This window comes from Callospermophilus lateralis, chromosome 8 (assembly GCF_048772815.1).
Source record: "Callospermophilus lateralis isolate mCalLat2 chromosome 8, mCalLat2.hap1, whole genome shotgun sequence".
NCBI lineage: Eukaryota > Metazoa > Chordata > Mammalia > Rodentia > Sciuridae > Callospermophilus > Callospermophilus lateralis.
This window is the reverse complement of record NC_135312.1, coordinates 137,650,897-137,672,151: the sequence shown is the minus strand read 5'-3', so window position 1 is coordinate 137,672,151 and position 21,255 is coordinate 137,650,897. Positions and strand designations below refer to the sequence as shown.

Here is a 21,255-nt window from a genome sequence, read left to right as displayed (position 1 = left end):
GTTGGTAGGGTTTAATATAATCTCTATTTTTTTTTTGCATATATTGTAACAAAAGCCAGAAAAGACTAATAATTGTTTTCAAAGTTACACATGTCCAAAGTAGATCTATTCGGATCTCTTACTGTTGACATAGGTGGCTTTCCTCACAAAATTTAAGCTAAATATTTCCTTATATATTATTATTTTTCTATAACTCAGCTTCCAGATATATACTGAGGAGTAACTGTCCTTCAACTTTGTTTTACCAGCCTCTTTTTATAGGAAAATGTATTGACAATATCATTTATATTATTGGCCCCCATGTACCAACTACTTTTGCAATACTCTTAATTTTCTTTTAAATCACTAAACTTAAACATGTGAGAAGGAGAAATCTGGTCTTTCATTAGAGTCCTTGGGATAACTTTTAAATCCACTAGTTTGGTATTAACAGTACATGCTAGCTTTAAAGGGTCTCAGATTGAACAACTTTGGAAACAGATGTTCCTTTGGATTTTTTAGTTATGTAATCATCTGTTAAGCATAATGTTTATTGTTCAAGTGGGCGCTCTGTGTCTGAGGTGTTGCCGCAGGCACTGGGAGTACATCGGTATGTGAGAAACGGTGTAATCCTTGCTCTCCTGGTCTCATTGAACTTTTTATCGTAAATAGGGCAAAATGTTTAAAAATAAGTAAATCGGGATCAAAGGTATTCTGTGTTCTTGGTGTTATTCTTGAAAGTTTTCTATAAATGTGAATTTTTCTTTTTCCCATGCTGGGGATTGTGCCCAGAGCTACATGCTAAGAATGTGCTCTGCTCTACCCGTGAGCTACCTCCCAGCCTTAAAAATGTTTAAATAAAAGATTACAAAAGGAAAAGGTCACCATATAGGGACTGTAGATAATCTTTTTTTAAAAAAATTTTTAGTTGTAGATGGACACAAAATGTCTATTATTTATTTATTTATTTATTTTACTTGGTTCTGAGGCTCCAACCCAGTGCCTCATGCATTTGAAGCAAGCGCTCAACCATTGAGCTATGACCTCAGCCCCATATGCAGATAATATTTCTACTGTTTTTCACACATTACTTCATGAAATTAGATACTTGCTTTTTTTAAAAAAATGATCATACTTTAAAAAATGGAATCACATATTTTTCCTAAATTGCTATTGAAATTTTTATGTTCACTTAAACCATGTTTTATTTGTTTAGGTAATGTGAATGGTACAAAAAGGAAGGACTGGGAAAGCAAGTCAGTGGGAATGGAAGTAGAGAGAAAAGCTCAGCATCTGAGTCTTCAGGTACCACTGAGATCTCACAGTTCATCCTCTTCCTCAGAGGAGAACAGCAGTTCCAGTGCTGCTCAGCCTTTGTTGACTGGTGAAAAGGAAAGCCCGTCTTCTGTTGCTGACGACCACTTGGTTCAGAAAGAGTTCTTGCATGGTACGAAAAGAGATGATGGCCAAGGGAGGTCAGTATTCAATTAGATTTAGAAACTTGATCATGATAGGAGTGTAATTACTTAAAATAGTGATAAGAAGAAAAACTTCTTCCCTTTCTACTCCTTAACTTTAGAAAATTGTTTTGTACCTGAACATAATTACATATTTTAAAGTGTTAATCTGTATTTCAGAGTAAATTTTTTTATTCATGAATATGACACACACACACACTCTGAAGATATTATAAAAAAACAAAAATCAGTATTTTTTCTCATCTCACTGCTCAGAATGGATCATTGTTAGCATTCACGTACTGTCCTCTCATCTAGTGAGTATTCTCTGGTCCTTCTCTGAGCACCATAAGGGTCAGCCATTCCCTTCTCGGGAAGCATAGTCGCTTAGTGACTGGATGGTGCCTTTCCCTTTTCCTCCTCCTTGGGCTCCATTGCCAGGCCCTGTATTTTTCTTCCTTCCTTCTAGTTTTACAGCCTGTCACTTGTTGAGCACTGTTGGCCCCATGAACTCCTATGTTTTTAAAGTTGTGGTTGGACACAACCCCTTCATTCTACTCATTTGTTTTTATGTGGTGCTGAGGGTGGACTCAGCGCTTTCCCCGAGCTAGTCAGGTGCTCCACTGCTGAGCCCTCTGTACCATCTTCTCCATTAGATTCTCTACTGTTTCCCTAGACAGTCTCATAGATGTTTGGCTTCACTATGATCTTTAGCTAACATCTTTTAATGTAAAACTTCAACCTTAATCTTTGTCCCTTGAAACCTTTATAGATTTATTGTAAAGCCACAATAATTATTTAAGCTGCTCAGTTGTTTTTTGGAAACGTATGGGGGATTTGAACACATATTTTGCTACTTTGGATATGTTAAAATTTCAGATTTTCTTTTATTTGTAAATGCAGAATCACTAAAAAGATTATACAGGTGATCTCTGTTTATGCTTACATTATATGATACTGAAAATATTGATAGTTTTGCTTTCTGTTTTAGCATTCCTGCAGAAATTTCAGGAAACAGCCCTGTGTCTCCTAACACTCAGGATAAATCAGTAGGTCAGTCTCCTCTTAGATCTCCTTTGAAGCGACAAGCCTCAGTGTGTTCCACCCGACTTGGAAGTACTAAGAGTCTTACTGCTGCTTTTTATGGAGACAAACAGCCTGTTACAGTTGGAGTTCAGTTTAGTAGTGATGTCTCTCGGAGTGACGAGAATGTACTAGACTCGCCAAAGCAGAGGAGAAGTTTTGGTTCATTCCCATACACACCATCGGCAGACTCTAATTCGTTTCATCAGTATCGATCAATGGATTCTAGCATGTCAATGGCTGATAGTGAAGCCTACTTCTCTGCAGCTGAGGAATTGGAGCCCATTAGCAGTGATGAAGGCCCTGGTACTTACCCTGGCAGAAAAAAGAAGAAAAAGCAAGCACAGCAGATAGACTACAGTAGGGGTTCCATCTATCACAGTGTAGAAGGGCCACTTACTGGCCACGGAGAAAGCGTTCCAGACCCTCCAACTCTGCCATTCAAAACTCATCCTTCCCAGGCTTCATTTGTTTCTGCATTAGGTGGAGAAGATGATGTTGTAGAACATCTATATATTGTGGAAGGTGAGAAACCAGTGGAGAGTGAACAGATCACTTCTCAGCAACCTGTGATGAATTGTTACCAGACTTACCTTACTCAGTTTCAGGTAATTAATTGGTCAGTTAAGCACCCAACCAACAAAAGGACCTCTAAATCCTCATTGCATCGTCCCCTTGATCTGGATACACCAACCAGTGAAGAAAGTTCCTCATCATTTGAACAGCTTTCTGTGCCAACGTTTAAGGTATACATCAAATCATTAGTTTTTAGCAACATGTTTATTCAGAAAAGTAGATTTTTGAGAAGTTGTTTTCAGAACTATTCAGTCATTTTGGGTAGACTTTCTTAAATTGTAGCTTCATGTATAACAGTTAGATCTCAGGATTATTGATGAGTATTATGAACTTAAGCAAATTGAGCAATGGTTTAAGATTTTATTAATCTGGTAAATTAACATATGATCTGTCCACATTATGTACTACTCTTAAGGTTAGAATCAACTATTTCTCTGTGAATTCATAGTTCTGCATCTTAAAAATAAGATTTTGGCATTCTTTATAAAACTCAAAACATCTCAAAATAAATTCAGCTATAATACCCAATATGAAAACTACTTTTAGAATGAAGAATTATAAGGGAAAATTTTAGGATATTAAAGACCAAAATTAAGCATAAAACATAGAACTGATGAATGATGTTCAGGAATCTTAGGTAGTATGTACTTCTGCATGCACACATTTATATATATGTGTGTAGATATGTATTTAATGTCTAACTTTTAGTGTATTCAGTCCTTCTTGATTCAGATATTACATTTTACTTTGTGCTGGGCATTTTGTACAGCGGCGAGGGAAACAGACATGGAGCTTCTAGTTGAGAGGTGGGAGACATACAGCTGGTAGATGGACAGGTTAGAATTTGGTTTCAAACCAAGAAGGTTGTTATGATAATCAAAGGCTGCTGGATTAGAGAATGATGGCGAGGAGCTACTGAGATGATATTGACATGGAAGGTAGATGAGGAGGACTTGTGGATGAGAGGACTGGGGGAGACCCTGCATTTCAGGTAGAGGCCCTACTGTGGGAAAGGGTTGGTGTGAGTGAGAAACAGTGAGTGCAGAAGTCTAAACAAGGGCCAGGTTGTCCAGTTCTTGCAGACCGTGGCACCAGGAGTTCTGATGTTTTAATTGCGTTGGGAAACTTGAGAGCTTTGAGGAAACAGATGTGCTATTGTGTACTTGGGCTATTAAGTAGAATTAAATTGTCCTTGGGAGAGGACTCGGGGGTGGTTTAGGAGGTCATGAAAGTGGTTTGTCTAGGAGATGACAAAGGCTTGGGGTCAAGGCACAGTAGTAATGACAGAGGTCCTGCCAGCGATGGACATTTGAGTGGTATACAGAAGTAAGAAACTTTAAGTGATAGTTATGAAGCTTTGGTTTTAAATTTTGCCCATTTATTATCTTGTCCAAAATAAACTTCTCTTACTGAATTTAAAAATGTTCTTTTTGTTCCATGAAGAAATATGTCAGTATATGACTTTTTTCTGTATAAAACTGAATTGTACACGTGTGCAGAATAGTACTTGACAGGATAGGGGTTTTTCAGTATTTACAAAACATATTTCTAGTTTGGCTAAGCAGGCAAATCTCTGGAGAAGATGAGTCAAGGAATTCATTCTTTAAACAACTTCAAATGTAGAACATAATGTTTTCTCCATTAAATTTAAGTAACCAATTGGCATTTACTAGGGTTCAGTTTGGTTAGATTCATTTATTTATTTTATCTTTTATGAATATAAAATACAAGTCTATCTTTTCCTACAATCTTAATGTTTCTCTGGGTCTCTTTTGCTTTGTACTAATTGAAGTGGAGCAAATTATATTCTGCACATGTTTGACTGTAATAATGAACCCCAATATTATGAATAAGTATAATGCATGAGTAAAAACATCTAAAAAATTGGTTGTGCTAGGAGAAGACCACAATGAGCTTCAGAAACTCTCCATGTAAAACATCTGTAGAGGAAAAGAATTTGCAATACTGTTGTATTCCTCTTCATTGCTCAACCCTCACAGCTTTACTCTGCCATACAGTTACATAAACAGGAATGAAGTTGGGTATTTTCTGTGATTGTTTCAAATGGTTAGACATTCAGGTTGGATATATCAAAATGCTATTAACAAAGTATATGGATGTTCACTATACTGTTAATGCCATTAAATTAGAGAAATAATATTAAAATTATAGACTAATACCTTATGTTATTATAGGTTATCAAACAGGGTCTCACAGCTAATTCTTTGCTAGACAGAGGCATGCAACTTTCAGGATCGACTTCAAAGTAAGTAAAAATGGCATGTAAGTTTGAAATCAGTATTCCTTGATTATGAGAGAGGTGGAATTGATTCTGAGTAATAACCATTCTTGATGAGGTCAGGCCTTATTTTAAAACAAATTATCCCCCCAAATTAAGCTTTTTTGTTTGTCATGGCTTTGGCTGTATTTAAAAGCATTTGTAGTATGACTATAAAACATGCTATGAAAGCCATAGTGTGGCAAATGAAAACTGGGGACTAAGTTTTTCTTATTTTAGAACAGCTTCATTAAGTAAATACATTTTAAAATGATTATCTCATTTAATATATTAGCCATCTTTAAGCGTTTGTATTTTAGTACCTCATTGGCCAGTCTTTGAAAAGTATTTGGAATGTGAAATATCAAGTGCAATTCCATGACTTTTCACCAAAATAAATGCAGTTTAAATGTTTCCTCATCTTATGGAAGTTCCTACTTCTATTCTTGTTCTTGGTCCTTCTTAAATATATGCTTTGCTTATTAAATGGCACAGTACACCATATACTCCACTGGAAAAGAAAACTGTTGATAATACAGATGATGAAACGTTAACGGAAGAGTGGACACTGGATCAGCCCGTCTCTCAGACCAGAACCACGGCCATAGTTGAAGTAAAGGGAACTGTGGACGTTGTTCTGACTCCACTGGTGGCCGAAGCTGTGGACAGGTACTTTGTGTCAAAATGCAACTGTTACTTTTTGAAATGACATCATGGTATATTTATGTTTACATAGGAGATTGTTTCATAATTTTTTTTGGATACAGTTCAATGTATTTTAGTAGCAAACTTACAGGAACAGCACAGAAGACAGACAACATTAAAGACATGGACTTAGTTTCTAACAGTGAATGCCTGGAATCTACTGTATGACAAAAATGCTAAGAACCCCACTTACTTGCCATCAATAAGAATTTTACTTGTTTAAAAAAATCCTGGTGCTGGCATTGTCCAAACAAATCTTAACAGTTTTATCTATAATTGTTATACAGTTGGATTGCTGAAACTTGTTCACTGAAACATTTTGACTGCGTTAATGCTTTATGTCTCGAATTTATATTAGAAATTCACACCCAAATGGAAATGGAAAAATGGCCAATACCTGATTTCTGTCCCCTGTTTTTTTCATTCTCAATTATATACTTAGGTACTTAGGTACCTTTTGACCCTATGGAAAAAAATATCTAACATTTAGAACTACCAATAACAGGAAGAAGAGAAAAAGTGTTTTTTGAGAATGAAATGTTTCCCATGGTAGTGAATTCTTAAACACGTTCTCTGTGTATGCAGCATGCTAGTTGGATGTCTTCTGGCATAATTGTTTCATATTTGGCATGATTAATACACAGTTGGGGTCTTCAAAAAGGCCAACTAGATAGGTCTCACTTGCCTCCTGCAAAGCACCTATAGCTGTGCCTTGCAAGTGCAGATGTGTTTCGAAATCCTGAGCAATTTCTTGCACCAGACGCTGGAAGGGGAGTTTATGAATCAGAAGTTCAGTGGACTTGATCAGTCTTGTCAGATGTATTTCCTCACCCCTCCAGTAGTAGAGGGTCCATTCTTGAGATCGGCTTTTGTAGCCAGTTGTTTTCCTGGGTGCTTTACCACTGGTCCATTTGCAGGCTGTCTGCTTTAGCATGATAGAAAGACCTTCTTACTTATCCCCCTTCTCCTTCAGCTGGAGCTTGGTGGGCTAGAGGTGGTGTTGGTGTTAGTGAAAGCTGTGAACACTGGTAGCTTTTTTGATTGAGTAAAAAAATGGATGTATGTTTAAAAAAGTCTGTGTTTTAATGATCATTTGTTACTTTCTCAACCAAATAATTAAATCGTAATGATTATTCTATTGATGTCTATCTATCTATCTGCATTGGGTTAGTGGCCAGATACTCAGGAACTAGTTATTATCTCAAATTCCCATCTAGTTAATGAAAGAATAAGAGGAAATGATAGATGTTCTGCTTGCAAGCATCCTGCAGTCTTCCTAGGGTTATAAAACTAAAGTGAACAAAGCTGAAGTGGAATGCAGAGTTGTGTGGAAATGCTGAGTGCTGAGTGTTAGGGAGAGAGAGGGTTTAGTTGGGATCAGTTCTCATGAAGGTCTTCCTTTTCTGCAAAGGCACAGTTTTCTTTGATAATTTAAATTGTTAAGATTCTCAGGAGATCTCAGACAAATTAGGAATATAGGAAATCTTCAGGAGATGATAAAAGAATAAAACCCACCGGTTATAAAAAATCAATTAAGAATGGGTTGGAGACTTCCATGTGACACCTGAAACTTTGAGACTACTAGAAAAGAACAGGGAGACGCTTGAGGACACTGGTATGGGTAGGTAGCTTTTGGACAAGACTCTTAAGAGCACAGGAAACAGAAGCAAATGTGAATGTCTCTGCACAGCAAAGGAGACACTCAACAGAGTGAAAACACAGCCTGCAGAGTGGGAGGAAACACACCTGTCAAGACTGAAATCCAGAGTGTACGTGGCAGCTGAACATAAATAACTCAGTTTAAAAATGAGCAGTGTATCTAAATAGGCATTTTTTTTTTTTTTTTTCTGAGAGTACCTCTGGCCCACAAGTATATGAAAAAAGGTCAGCCTCACTAACCCCTGGGAAATGCAGATCAAAACCATGGTGCGATCTCGCCTCATCCCAGTAAGAATGACCATCATGGAGGGTAGTGAGTGCCTGCAGGTCTGTGGGGACAAGTGGAGCTTTGCACCTGTGGGTGGGAATGTGCAGTAGCACAGGTGTTACGGAAACCACGAGGGTCCTCACAGAATTAAAGACCAGCACCCTGCCATCCAGCAGCCCCACTGCAGGGTGGTGTCAGGCGAGGGAGTCGGTGTGTCCAAGGACGGCTGCATTCTCGGGTTCCCTGCAGCATTCTTAGCAGTCAAGGACAGAACAGCCTGAGTGATCAGACAGTGTGGTCCACGTACACAGTGGAGTACTGGCCACTGTAGGAAAGGGAGGTCCTGTCGTTTGGGACCCCACGGATGGAACTGGAGGACTTTATGTTGAGTGCAGGGAGCCAGGCACAGAACCACAAGTTCCGCTGGTCTCATTCAGATGTGAAACCAACAAACTGATCTCGGAGAAGGAGAAGAAAGCTGGTCACCAGAGGTCAGGGGGACTGGGGGAGAGGCAAGGCCGATCAAGGGGCCCTGAGTGACCGCTGGACAGGAGCAAGACGCGATGGTGTTGTGCTGTACGGCAGGCAGGTGGTTTCAGGTGACAGCGATGTGCTGTGCGTTTCAGAAAGCTGCACGGAGTTGGACAGTTTTTACCATAGAGAAATGATGGATTTCTAAGGAGATAAGGGTTTAACCTTGGCATTATACAACATATACGTGTACAGAAACAACACATGTTACAGCATTAATAATACGTATAATCCTCGTGTTTTTATGTATTGGTTAAAGAAAAGGAGTGATTGAAGAGCAGCACTAAGACTGGCTCCTCTAAAAATTAGAGAGCTTTGCCTACTTGGTGGGCCAACGAGGTAGAAGCTCATAAATGTCTCACTTGTGTAATTTCAAAAAATGTGATTGAGGCATTTTTATTTCAACATTGAAGAGTTGTAAATATACAAATGCCTGATTTCACTGATGAATTAGGTCATAATATTAAATAATATTTAAATTTTTAATTTACCTTTTTTCCTCAGATACATTGAAGCTATGGTTCACTGTGCTAGTACCCGACATCCAGCTGCAATTGTGGATGATCTCCATGCCAAAGTCCTTAGGGAAGCAGTCCAAAATAGCAAGACTACCTTCTCAGAAAATGTAAGAGCCTTTTATTTTAATGGGCTTAGAAAATTGAGTCCTCATCATGTGTGTGGAATATCCAAACTTGGGAAATATGGATGTATGAAGAGATTGTTAGCAAGTTAAATGGAACCACGTGGACATGTTCAAAAGCCTTGATATCATTGTACTATGATGAAATAGGAATAATAGTGCCTATTTAAGAAATGAAGGGAGCTGGGGCTATAGTTCAGTGGCGGAGTGCTTGCCTTGTGCTTGTGAGGCACTGGGTTCGATCTTAGCACTGCATAAAAATAAGAAACAAAGGCATGCTATTCATCTGTAACTCCAAAAAATAAAAAAAAAAAAAAAGAGAAATGGAGCTTTTTTCTTTTATTTTGAAGTACCTTAGATCTGAGGCTTTTCTGAAGACCCTTGGTCCTCAGGGAAAGACTATTCTTGAGGACAGGTACCTTACTTTTTTAAGAAGCAAAGATGCTCATGTTTCACTTTCCTCTGCATCAGCTGACTCTGACATCACATTGTCCTGCATGAAGTCATGGCCTCCTGGTGTGTGACAGCCTGTGCATGCCATGGCTCTAGCCATGAAGCTAGTTACTTAATAGTCAGATCCTGTGATCTTCTGGTGATTCCATTTGGCATTCAGCTTATCTGTATCATATTTGGATTAGGGAGCAGAGAAGAGGTAAAAGTGTGACTGATTATATTTTTAGTGAACCAATTAGTCATTATATATTGACATTTATGTGATAGGTAGGATAGAGGAATATGGAAAAATGTAAATTGGAATAGTTCCCAACCAACAAGGAGTCAGTCATCAGAACAGATCTATCTTCAAGCCAGTAGTAGAGTTTAGTGATCCTAAAAAAAAAATGTATTACTATCTGGTTCTGTCTCTCTGTAGACTTATTTCTCTTGACTATAGATGACTTTTCTTGACCTTATAGCTGCTGGTCTGTTTCCTAGCTCCTCCTCTTCTCTTTTATTTTTGGCACCAGAGATTGAACCCAGGGATGCTTAACCACTGAGCCAAATCCCCAGCCCTTTTTAATTTTTATTTTGAGACAGTGTTGCTTAATCTCAGAGACTGATTTTGAATTTGTGATCCTCTTGCCTCAGCCTCCCAAGCTGCTGGGATTACAGGCAAGCACCACCATGCCTAGCTGTTTCCAAGGTTTGGACTTGAGGATGGAGTGTTGAACCAGTAGCTGGCATGTAGATAGGGCTGGGTGCTCAATGAATAAGAAGTTATTGTGGATGCTGTAGAAATTGTGAAAGGCCTAGGAAATAATTCTGTTTTCATTCATTTTAGTTATCGTCCAAACAAGATGTCCGAGGAACAAAAACTGAACAGCCTACAATAGGAACAACTAATCAAGGACAAGCACAGACAAATCTTACAATGAAACAAGATAATGTAACAATTAAGGGTCTACAGGCTAATGTTAGCATACCAAAGGTAACACTTGAATGTTTAAAAAAAAAAAATTGTTGGAAAAATAGAGCTTTGCATTTACCAGAGTGAGTGGTATTATAGAGTTGATAAAATCAAAAACATTTTATTCCTTTGATGATATAATATAGATTTAATATATTATAAATGGCTTACTTAAGTAGAATATTGAGCAGTATTTAAAATGTTTCATGTCCTCCCCATAAAACATTTATTACTATTCCTCTTTGGGAATTTATGACCTCCTTATCTTCCAGTGCATAGTTGTGCCGTTCATCTTTGTAGCTACTCCTTTTCAAGTGTTTTATGGTTAAGAAATAACTTTTGATTTTACAACTCAAGTTTGTGATATTTTGTGTGATAGGTAAACTTATGTTTGTTACAAGCCTCAGTGGAAGAGTCTCCACCTACAGCTCCTAGTAGAAGTGTGACTCACGTGTCCCTAGTGGCATTGTGTTTTGACAGGATTGCTACACAAGTTCGTATGAACAGGTAAGACAGAATTTATTGAGACATGATCAATTTCCTAGATACAAACATAAGACTTGATTTCATCTTTTTAATACATTTCTGAGAATTATAATGTTAAAACTGTTTTGGACTCACAGATTAGAAAAGTGTGTTTTAAAAAGTTTGTATTCTATTTATTAATAGTTTTCAGTGAACATTGAGTAATTTGTTATTAATACTAAGTTAGTTAAAATAGTGGAGTGGTTTTTTAAGAAAGCCGTTTAGTTAAATATTTTCACAGAACTATATCATTTATATATGCTTTTTTCTTTTTTTTAAAGAGGTGTAGTTGAGGAGACCTCAAATAATGCAGACCCTAGTAAAACAACAAATTTTGATAGATACGTTCATGCCACTAAGATGCAACCTCAGTCATCTGGATCCCTCAGATCAAATGCTGGAGCAGAAAAAGGGAAAGAAATTGCTGCCAAGTTACATGTTCATCGAGTGCATGGTCAGCTCAGGGGTCTTGACACAGCAGGTAAGCTCTGCCGCATATAGGGTTTTCTTTGGCGTGTGAAAACATAAGAAGAGTTTTCAACAGAGAACATGAGTTTTCCCTTTGAATTTGCTACAATTTGAATATTATATAAGGAAAAGAAATGCATTTCTACATACATGGAAGGCATGGTATCTGACTTCTCACTAACTCAAATTTGGTGTATAGTGGAAAGTAAACTTTGGTAAAAAAAAAAAAAAAATGATGTGGCTTCAAATTAGGAATGTTTCTTTCTCCTATGTATTTTCTTCATAGTAATTGTTTGCCTATTACAAAAGAGAGTGGTCAGTTGTTTGACTTGTTTGTAGAATTTCATGAAGATTAATTAATTGCAGTATTAGCAAAGTCCAGATAGCCTGCACTTATGTCTGGCAGCAATAAAAGTGATAAACATTCCTCTTAAAGTCCCTAGTAAGTACAAGAAGTATATGTAGCATTTTAATATTTTGGGCTCTAATGTGTTTTCTCATTTTGAGGTTTAAATGACCTTAGTTTGTCAGACTTGATCCAGGGGGAAAAATGAGTTTGTTAGTCTTATTTGAGATGATTGCTTGGGGATGGATGACCATTCCTGAATGAACAAATGAGTTCCTGGAATTTGCACTCTGCATTCTGCAAGTTCTGAAGGTTTCATGGCTCCTGTCTACATTCTGGGTCTATGTGACCACTCGGACTTTTTCAAGACTTATTTCACTATCTTTGTGTATGAGACCAAAATGTTTGACCTAGGGATTGCAAGAAAATTATTAACTATCTGAAATCTGTAGTCCTAAAATTGGTATAAACAACAACAAAAACAAAACAAAAAAACAGTGGCATGAATGTTACGAGCTCTGTGTTTGCAATGATGGTAACCAGTTTGTACTTGGTGGTATTCAGACTGTAAGCAGTACCTTAAGTCATTTTTGATATCCATCATCCAGAAGTACTTCTCATCAAAGACAAAACTCACAATGAAATCCCCAGGTGGACTGTTGTATAAATATATAGGAAAAATGTAAATGTCTTTACTTAATATGTGTGTAAGAAATTTGTTAGTAATCTCATGACATTTGCTAGCCATAGGGAGTTGAAGTAGTTAGATGTCTGAATGCAGTGTTAGGGGTTATTCATTTTTCATAAATTCTGGAAGTTTGATATATTTGTATTTCCTGATCAAGAAATCAAAGTGAAATTCAAGCTAAATCCTTACCTTATTTGGTAAAGATTAGAGTATTCATGGGATTAAAGACAAATATCAGTAATTCAAAAATAAGAAAAGTATAGGAAAACATAAGCAAATATTTGCTTTCTAAACAAGGAAGGTTTTCAAATTTTAAGTGCAAAGAAGGTATTTACATAGGATGGAATAATACATAGCTATTAAAATTAAAGAATTTTTAGTTAACCGAGAAAATTATATCATGGTTTCCTGCTATATGAAAAGTAGGATCCAAAGCCAAGTTTGCAAAATTATCTTTGAAGGGCTAGAAAGTGTTTACTTCAAATATAAATAAGTTACCTTTGGGTGGTAAATTTATATGTGTTCTTTTTTTTATATTCTCAGTTTTTCTTTTCTGTGTTCATTATCTGTAATCAGAGAAATGAGAAGATATAAGATAATAAAACCTCCCAGGCGCTGAGGATGGTGGTTTCCTTTTTGTATCTGTAAACAATGGAACCAGGACATCTTTAATGAATTGTAGTGATTAAATAGAAGCTGTTTAGGAGAAGCTGTGATTTTCCTAGAAAATAGTTTTTCCCTAAGGCTGGATAATTAAAATATATATATGGTAAAATGATTAAAAATGGTTTAAATTACTTTACCATGAAGCTGAATTATTTAGGAGCTTATTGACTATACATCTAGAGTACTCTGTAACCTTTCAGATTTATACTAATTTTGAGAAATTACTTACGAATTATGGAATCTTCTTTTTAGGTAGCATTCTTTTAAAAGTTGGCTCATTTGTTTACTTTTCTGTCTTTTTGGCAGATTATTAAGATACCCTTTTAGGATAGCCACTGTGGCAAATGTGTAAATTTAAGTATAAACCATCTGTCTTTAAAAATATTCATTTTGTTCTCTTAATAATAGACATTGGAACCTGTGCCATCACTGCTATTCCTTTTGAGAAGTCCAAGGTTTTATTTACTCTTGAAGAACTGGATGAATTTACTTTTGTAGATGAAACAGATCAGCAAGCTGTTCCAGATATAACTCGAATAGGTCCCAGCCAAGAAAAATGGGGTTGGATAATGTTTGAATGTGGACTTGAAAATTTAACCATAAAAGGCAAGCTTTTGTAATTGTTGTTGTTGTTGAACTGGTTAAGTGGGAGGCAGTTGGGGCCCCTATTTCTGAAATATTTTAAACAGTTGTGACTTTGAGTTACCTGAATCCACATAATAAAGCCGAAAGTAGTGTGATGTCTGAGATTATTTACCCGGAGTGGGTACCCTATCCCAATTGCTCAAGTGAGGTGTTCCCTCCACTGCATGATCCATAGCTAGGCAGAATGTCCACTCGTATCAAACCTCAGTGTTTGAACAACAACAACAACAAAATCTGTGTTTCAGAAAAACCTCCTAAGTGAAATATAAAGTCACCCAGCTGTTTGAAAACTTGCATCTTTGAAAAGTTGGTCTTTGATTTAGTAGATATTATTAATCCTTTACTCAGAAAAAGATACTGAGTTACACACACACACACACACACACACACACACATATATATATCTTCTTAAATGTTATTGAATAATTTTAAAATAGGAGCATTGAATAGTGGTAAGATTTTTAGATATAGTCATTGGTTATATTAGTTAATATTAGTTCCAATGTAGTAACTAGTATTAGTAGTTATATGCTTATAGTTATTTACCTGACAGTTCAATCATAACATCACATTTATAGATAAGGGCAGAGTCTTAGTGATCAAACATGATCTTTATGAAATTTTAAGCGGATAGTGTAGAGTTCAGCATTGAAATATGGGTATCTGCTGTTCTTAACAAATAAATCCCCTTTTACAGGAGGAAGACAGTCTGGTGCTGTTTTATACAACAGTTTTGGAATTATGGGTAAGGCTAATGCCACAGAAAGGGGTGGAGTGCTGACATCCAACAATTCTTCGGATTCTCCAACTGGCAGTGGCTATAATACTGATGTCTCTGATGATAATCTTCCATGTGACCGGACAAGCCCTTCCTCAGACTTAAATGGAAACTCTGTCTCAGATGAACAAGTTGGTGAATTTCTAACATAATAATGCTTTGGAAAAATAATATAGAAAGCTATACTCTGAAATCAGAATTGTTAGTATGTATTTGCTTGTCTTCCCTGTTTTGGACTCATACTGTCTGCTCAGTGTGATAGCTCACTGGCGAGTGTACCAGGACTGTGGCACATTTCTGTCCATCTTAGTCTTACATAGCACCTTGTTTATTTTCTGTACTGAGTAAGCTGTGTGGTCTGAACTTTAGCATAGATAAGTTTATATCCAGCATAATGTTTACATAATATTCTGCAAATGCCACATACTTCATAAACATTTGTTGAATTAATAGAATTTTAAAAGATGGGCCTTGTGTGTTTTGATGTACTTTGGCAGTTGTCACTTTTTATTTTTATGTTTTGGGTGGTTAGCAGTTTTTAAGGAAATTACAAATATAATGGCTACACACTGAAGAAAATAGTTGGGAAGAGCCTAGCGGTTCTTTCTCTATTATCGTGTATTGAAATGACAGCAGTTCAGGGCTTTCTCTGAGCTCCTGCTCTCCTTCCTGAAAGTCCTTGGATTCTGACTTTCCCTTCTGTGGGTTCTCTGTCTTGTCTTGGTCTGTTTCCTCATGGAGCTCTTTCTCCTGGTGTATGAGGTCCCCTGGGGTTCTGTTGTTGGCTCCTCTCTTTTTCTTGCTGTCGATCTACTCCCTGACTGGTTTCATAGGCCAGACCCACAGTTTAGTGACACTCCTTCCACCAGCAATGCTTTTGGCACTAGCTTTTTACAGAACTGTGCCCAGTGGCTTTTTACATTCGTGCATTTAGATGTGCCATAGGTGCCAGAAGTGCCAATCAGTCTAAAACCAAATTTGTTCCTAGTTTGCCTGGACCTGCGCATTATGATAATTAATTGTTTATTCCTATAAAACCCCTCCTTCCCTCCTTTTAAAATCTCAAGTTCTGTATCTTTATATACTCAATCTCTGGCTCCTTGTTTCTGGTCTAAAACCTATGAGATGAAATGTAGTTTGAGACATTAAACTTCTATTTTTATTTGCACACTTTTTTGGGTGTTAGGGATTGAATCCAGGGTGTTGCACTTACAAGGCAGAAGTTGTACCACCGAGCTATTTACTAGCCATACATTTTTTTAAAAAATAAATTTTATATCTATCTATCTATCTATATATATCGGTAGGCCTTTATTTTATTTTTATATGGTGCTGAGAATTGAATGCTACCACTGTGCTATGACCCCAGCCCCATGGATTATTATTATTATTTAAGAGATGGAGTCTTGCTGTGTTGTGTGGACTGGTGGACTGGTTCCAACTGCCTTTACTCAGGCCATTCATTCCCGTATCTCAGCCTCCGAAGCAACTGCACTTTAGGTTTTTTTTTTTAAGAAAAATAAAAGCAACATGGAATATGTACTACATGTTACATAAACTCCTAATGTGATGTGAGACAGCACTTCATCTTTAAATATTTCTGCACAGCATTAATAAAAACATCAAGCCAGATAAATAGTGTCTCATCAGTTCAGATTTTATTGTCCCTTTGTAAATGAGGTTTTTGAAATTTTTTAGATTTTAGAATTTCTGATAAGAGATTGAACACTATGAATATTCTTTTTTTTTTAAGAGAGAGAGAATTTTTTTTTTAATATTTATTTTTTAGTTTTCAGTGGACACAACATCTTTGTTTGTATGAGGTACTGAGGATCGAACCCGGGCCGCATGCATGCCAGGCGAGCTCGCTACCGCTTGAGCCACATCCCCAGCCCCTGATTATTGATTCTTGATGTTATAATTACTTGTGACCCTTAGGATTCTAAGTTCTTTTTGTGGACATGCTTCATTTTCTTTCTTCCTTTTTTTTTTTTTAAATGGCTACCAATGGTGCTTAACCACTGAGCAACATCCCCAGACCTTTATTTTATATTTTACTTAGACACAGGGTCTCACTAAGTTACTAGGGGCCTGGCTAAGTTGCTGAAGCTGGCTTTGAACTTTTGATCCTCCTGTCTCATCCTCTCAACCTTGTAGGATTATAGGCATGCACTACTGTGCCTAGTGTATGCGTCATTTTCTAATCATACTATCAAAACAAAACAAAAAAAAATTTTTTCTTAGCTAATAGTATTTAAAAGCAAATTACAGATCTGTAAATAGATATAACTGGTAGAAGACCTTTTTCTTTACTATTATGCGACTTACCTCCCTACATTCAGAAGAATGATGATTGTCCATTTCAAAAATATCATTTATATTTCTCAGTATAGATTAATATTATTAGCTACAAAATGGCTAAGAATTTTTTTTTATTAAAAAGTGGTATTTAAGTACATGCTACAGTAGTATTTTGGGGGATACTTTATTTGCCAGTTTGAAATATTGTGTTAAAGTCAAGTGGAGAGTGGACTGATTGCAGAGACCTTAATTCTCTGAAGTATTCTTCAGCTTAATAGTCACATGGTCTCTGGCAAGTCTTAAGACCCCTTTCATTAGCTGGCAAAAGTAGCGGTGGTGAGTATCTATAAGCAAATACAAATGAATGAAGAATCGAAGAATTCAATTGAAGCTCTTGAGTTCTTGTATTTCTAATTTACATTTTATAATGCAAGTGGTTTTTACAATTATGCTCCTTGAAGCTTTCAAGTTTCCATAGATATTTCTCAGGTTGAGGTTGAGCAAGATTCACATTGTCTGTTTCATGTAAGAATGCTATCTGTAGAAAACCTAATTAGATGGAAAGGTTTCCACACTGAAACGCCAGTAAACTTCTATGTTAGTATTTTTAAGGTATTAATTATACATTAACAAGTTTTGGCATTTTGTTTGGTATAGGATGAAGGTGTCGAATCTGATGATTTGAAAAAAGATCTGCCCCTGATGCCTCCACCTCCAGACTCGTGCAGCATGAAGCTGACCATTAAAGAGATCTGGTTTAGTTTTGCAGCTCCCACCAATGTGAGGTCTCTCACACACGCGTTTTCTAGGTACAGGTTTCAAGAGTCTGTGGTCTGTTGGTGTTTCTTCTGTTTTTCCGTTAGCATGTAACTCTGCTTCACCTATTTTTTGAATTGCTTTCCTGATGTAGCGAATTCAGAAAGTATTAGGGTTGCTCCTTTTTCTTCCTTTCTTCAGACTTTCTTTAAACATTATTCTCACCTTTTGCAACCCAGTTTTTTCCCTAGTGATTTAATTTTATTGTTGCTTGTCATCCTGACTTAGACTTTTGATCCTCTTTTCACCTCTGACAAGTGAAAATATTTTTCCTTTCTTTTCTTTTTTTTATTTGTTTTTTAAGTGGATGCAATGTCTTTATTTACTTATTTATTTTTTGCAATGTCTTTATTTTACATTTATGTGGTGCTGAGGATCGAACTCAGTGCCTCAAGCATGCTAGGCCAGAATTCTACCACTGAGCCACAACCCCAGCCCTTTTCCTTTCCTTTCTGTTATCCATTTTTCATAATTCATCAGTGGTCAAAAGGAAGAAAAGTAATTTTGCTTGAATAAAATATACAGCTTAGTTGTTATGGGAGGTGGTTTGAAATATAAATTTTAACAGTCACCTGTAACCTTGTATTGCTTTTAAAAGGCAGCTGAACCTCTTAAGCACTGCAACTCCAGCTGTTGGTGCCTGGCTTGTTCCCATTGATCAACTCAAGTCGTCCTTAAACAAATTAGAAACTGAGGGAACCCTGAGAATCTGTGCTGTCATGGGATGCATAATGACAGAAGCCCTAGAGGTAAGTCTACCCGTAACATCAGGTTATACATATGTCACTGAAAATAATGTCTTACTGTTAATCCTTATTGGAAAGTGTCAGATCTGAAGGTTCTAGTTACTATCGCTTATTATAGAATCTTTCAAACATATCATTCTAAATCTGTGATTGCTTGATTTCAGAATAAAAGTGTACATTTTCCCCTAAGAAGCAAATACAACAGGCTTACAAAAGTTGCTCGTTTTCTCCAAGAAAATCCTTCCTGTTTGCTCTGCAATATCCTTCATCACTACCTACACCAAGCAAATTACTCCATCATCGATGATGCTACCATGGTGAGCTCCTGAAACCAAATGTTAGCTTTAAAGAGGCTGCCATTCTTGATGTAGACCACTGACCTGCAACAGTGAGGTCAGTAAGTTTGAGATGCATGTGGAAAGTCCAAAGGAGAAATCTGGGGAGAAACAGATTAATAGTCAACATTGTGGTCAGATGGTTGATTTCAGGGAATTAACAACACAGCCATATTAGAAGAAGTTGTGGACGTGGATGAGATTGCTCCGTGGAGTAAACTGAGTGAAAAGCTGGTTAAGGATGGAATCCCCCAAAATGCTGAAATTTAAAGGAATAATAGGAGGGTTGAATAGAACTACACAAAATGTGGAGGAAGGAGAGGAAGGAGAGGCAGGAGAAGCAGGAAAGCTGTGTCTTAAAAGCTACAGGAATAGAGGTTTAAGCAAGAGAGTGATCACCAGAATCAGATTTTATAGCAAGGTATACTGAAATAAGAACTAATAAGGATTGAGATAAGAACATACAATTGTGCAAAATAAATATCATTCCTCTCTGCCTGTAGAAGAGCATACAGCATATCACAATCAAGGTTTTAGAGCTTTGTGGATATGCCTTCCTTCTCCAGGCTCTTGGCAATAGAGCATACCCAAGCATATTCAGCCAAGCTAGAGACAGAGTTTTAGTATTATCAGTGGCCAGGCAAACCACTGGCCATGCAGGTCAAGAACCTCTACAAGCAATGGATTTTTAATATGTGTAACATGAATTGTAATGCATTCTGCTGTCATATATAACAAATTAGAATAAAAAAATTAAAAAAACAAAAAACCAAAAGATATTTAGACTGGCATAGCTCTTGTACTTCCTGACTGTGGAGGACTGAGAAGTCCCTAGTACACTTGCCCATCTAGTCATAGGTAGAGAAGCTGGACCAGAGAGAGGATGGCAACATCTCTTATGGATGGGTGCTTCACCAGGTAGCTTCCCCTGTGAGGGAGAAGCACAGGATGGCCCTTGTAACTTGATTCTAAAAATGAAGAGGCAGGCTTGTGGACCTGGTATTCCTTAGAAGTAAGTGGGCCGAGTTAGTAAATGGCTCCCCTCAATCGAATTGGCTATTTCTCCTACCAAGAGGAATTACTGGAAAGAAGAGTAAAGAATTAGATAGATGTTTTCTCTTTAGATTTAGGTGCTAGTAGGAAAATAGCTAAAAATTTCATTCACAATCATCACCCTGTGGGGTAAAGTGGCACCTCATGTCTAGTGTCTTCTTTCACCTGCTGCTGCTGTATTGTTTTATGACAGAAATGTGCAGCGCTGTATTTAAAGACTGGCATCTATTAGCTTTCTTTCTGTGTAATGAAGCACCTGAGGTTGGGTGCTTAAGCAAGGAGATTTATTTAGCTTACGGTTCTGGAGGTTCAAGGACATTCCAAGTGTGTCTCTGGTGAGGCCCCCTTAGTGGATTGCAAGATAGTGGAAGTGTGAGTGAGAGGGAGGGATCACATGGCAGGAAGCCAGAGATGGAAGGGGCCAGACTTAATTTTTTTAAACTACCCTGTCTTGAGAACGAAGAATCTCTCCAGAAATGCATTAATGAATCCAAAGAGCAACACCTCAGTGGTCTCCACCAGGCTCCACCTCTTATAGATCCCATCACCTGTCTACACTGCCACTCTGGGAACCAAGCTTCCAATACAGGAACCCTGGAGGGGTTCTACAGTCAACTTGAAATCTTGGGTAACTTTGGACAAGTTGCTTAACATCTAAGTTTTAGTTTCTTCCCCTCTAAATGAAGCTTTCGATATTTAAATGAACAAATGTATACAAAGCACTTGAAGGGCAACTTCCTACTTTAGTTGAAATTCGCCCATGTCATTGTTACAGAGTGATGGACTTCCTGCTTTGGTCACTTTAAAGAAAGGCTTGGTTGCACTGGCAAGGCAGTGGATGAAGTTTATTGTGGTGACACCAGCTTTTAAAGGAGTCAGCTTACACAGACCAGCTCAGCCCCTGAAACCTCATGCAACTGTGGACCATGAGCATGAAGACGGACTTGGGCTGGATAATGGGGGTGGTCTTCAGAGTGATACCAGTGCTGATGGAGCAGAGTTTGAATTTGATGCAGGTAATTTTGTAAGCCTCAGCTGTATATTTTCTTACCTCTAACAGGATATTTCTTACAGTCATCATTGTCTGATTTTATGCTCAGTCATGTGCATCTTCTATAAATAAAGTTAATATGCCACTTTACAAGGTATCAAGACCCTTTTGTTTTTCTCCTTTAGTTATCAATGAATTATTAATACAAGCATATCTTTTAGCTGGGTGGTACATACTTGGTAGCACAATACTCGTAATGATTTTAATGATGATTTTAATGATTTGTGTCCCAGATTTGAAAATATCGTGGCCTAAT

At 37.2% G+C, this 21,255-nt stretch overlaps 1 protein-coding gene across 6 annotated transcripts in view; it reads left to right on the top strand.

The window, feature by feature from the left end:
- Bltp1 (bridge-like lipid transfer protein family member 1) overlaps positions 1-21,255 on the top strand; it is a 192,073-nt gene that overhangs the window by 78,009 nt on the left and 92,809 nt on the right. For all 6 annotated transcript variants that reach the window (XM_076864403.1, XM_076864404.1, XM_076864405.1 and 3 more), the window contains exons 28-41: positions 1,196-1,454; positions 2,428-3,265; positions 5,291-5,361; positions 5,869-6,042; positions 9,041-9,161; positions 10,456-10,602; positions 10,961-11,088; positions 11,388-11,587; positions 13,683-13,880; positions 14,617-14,828; positions 17,656-17,807; positions 18,413-18,563; positions 18,725-18,877; positions 20,724-20,964. In XM_076864403.1, the coding sequence (XP_076720518.1) occupies positions 1,196-1,454; positions 2,428-3,265; positions 5,291-5,361; positions 5,869-6,042; positions 9,041-9,161; positions 10,456-10,602; positions 10,961-11,088; positions 11,388-11,587; positions 13,683-13,880; positions 14,617-14,828; positions 17,656-17,807; positions 18,413-18,563; positions 18,725-18,877; positions 20,724-20,964 (3,045 nt within the window). The remainder of the gene's footprint in view (positions 1-1,195; positions 1,455-2,427; positions 3,266-5,290; positions 5,362-5,868; positions 6,043-9,040; positions 9,162-10,455; positions 10,603-10,960; positions 11,089-11,387; positions 11,588-13,682; positions 13,881-14,616; positions 14,829-17,655; positions 17,808-18,412; positions 18,564-18,724; positions 18,878-20,723; positions 20,965-21,255) is intronic.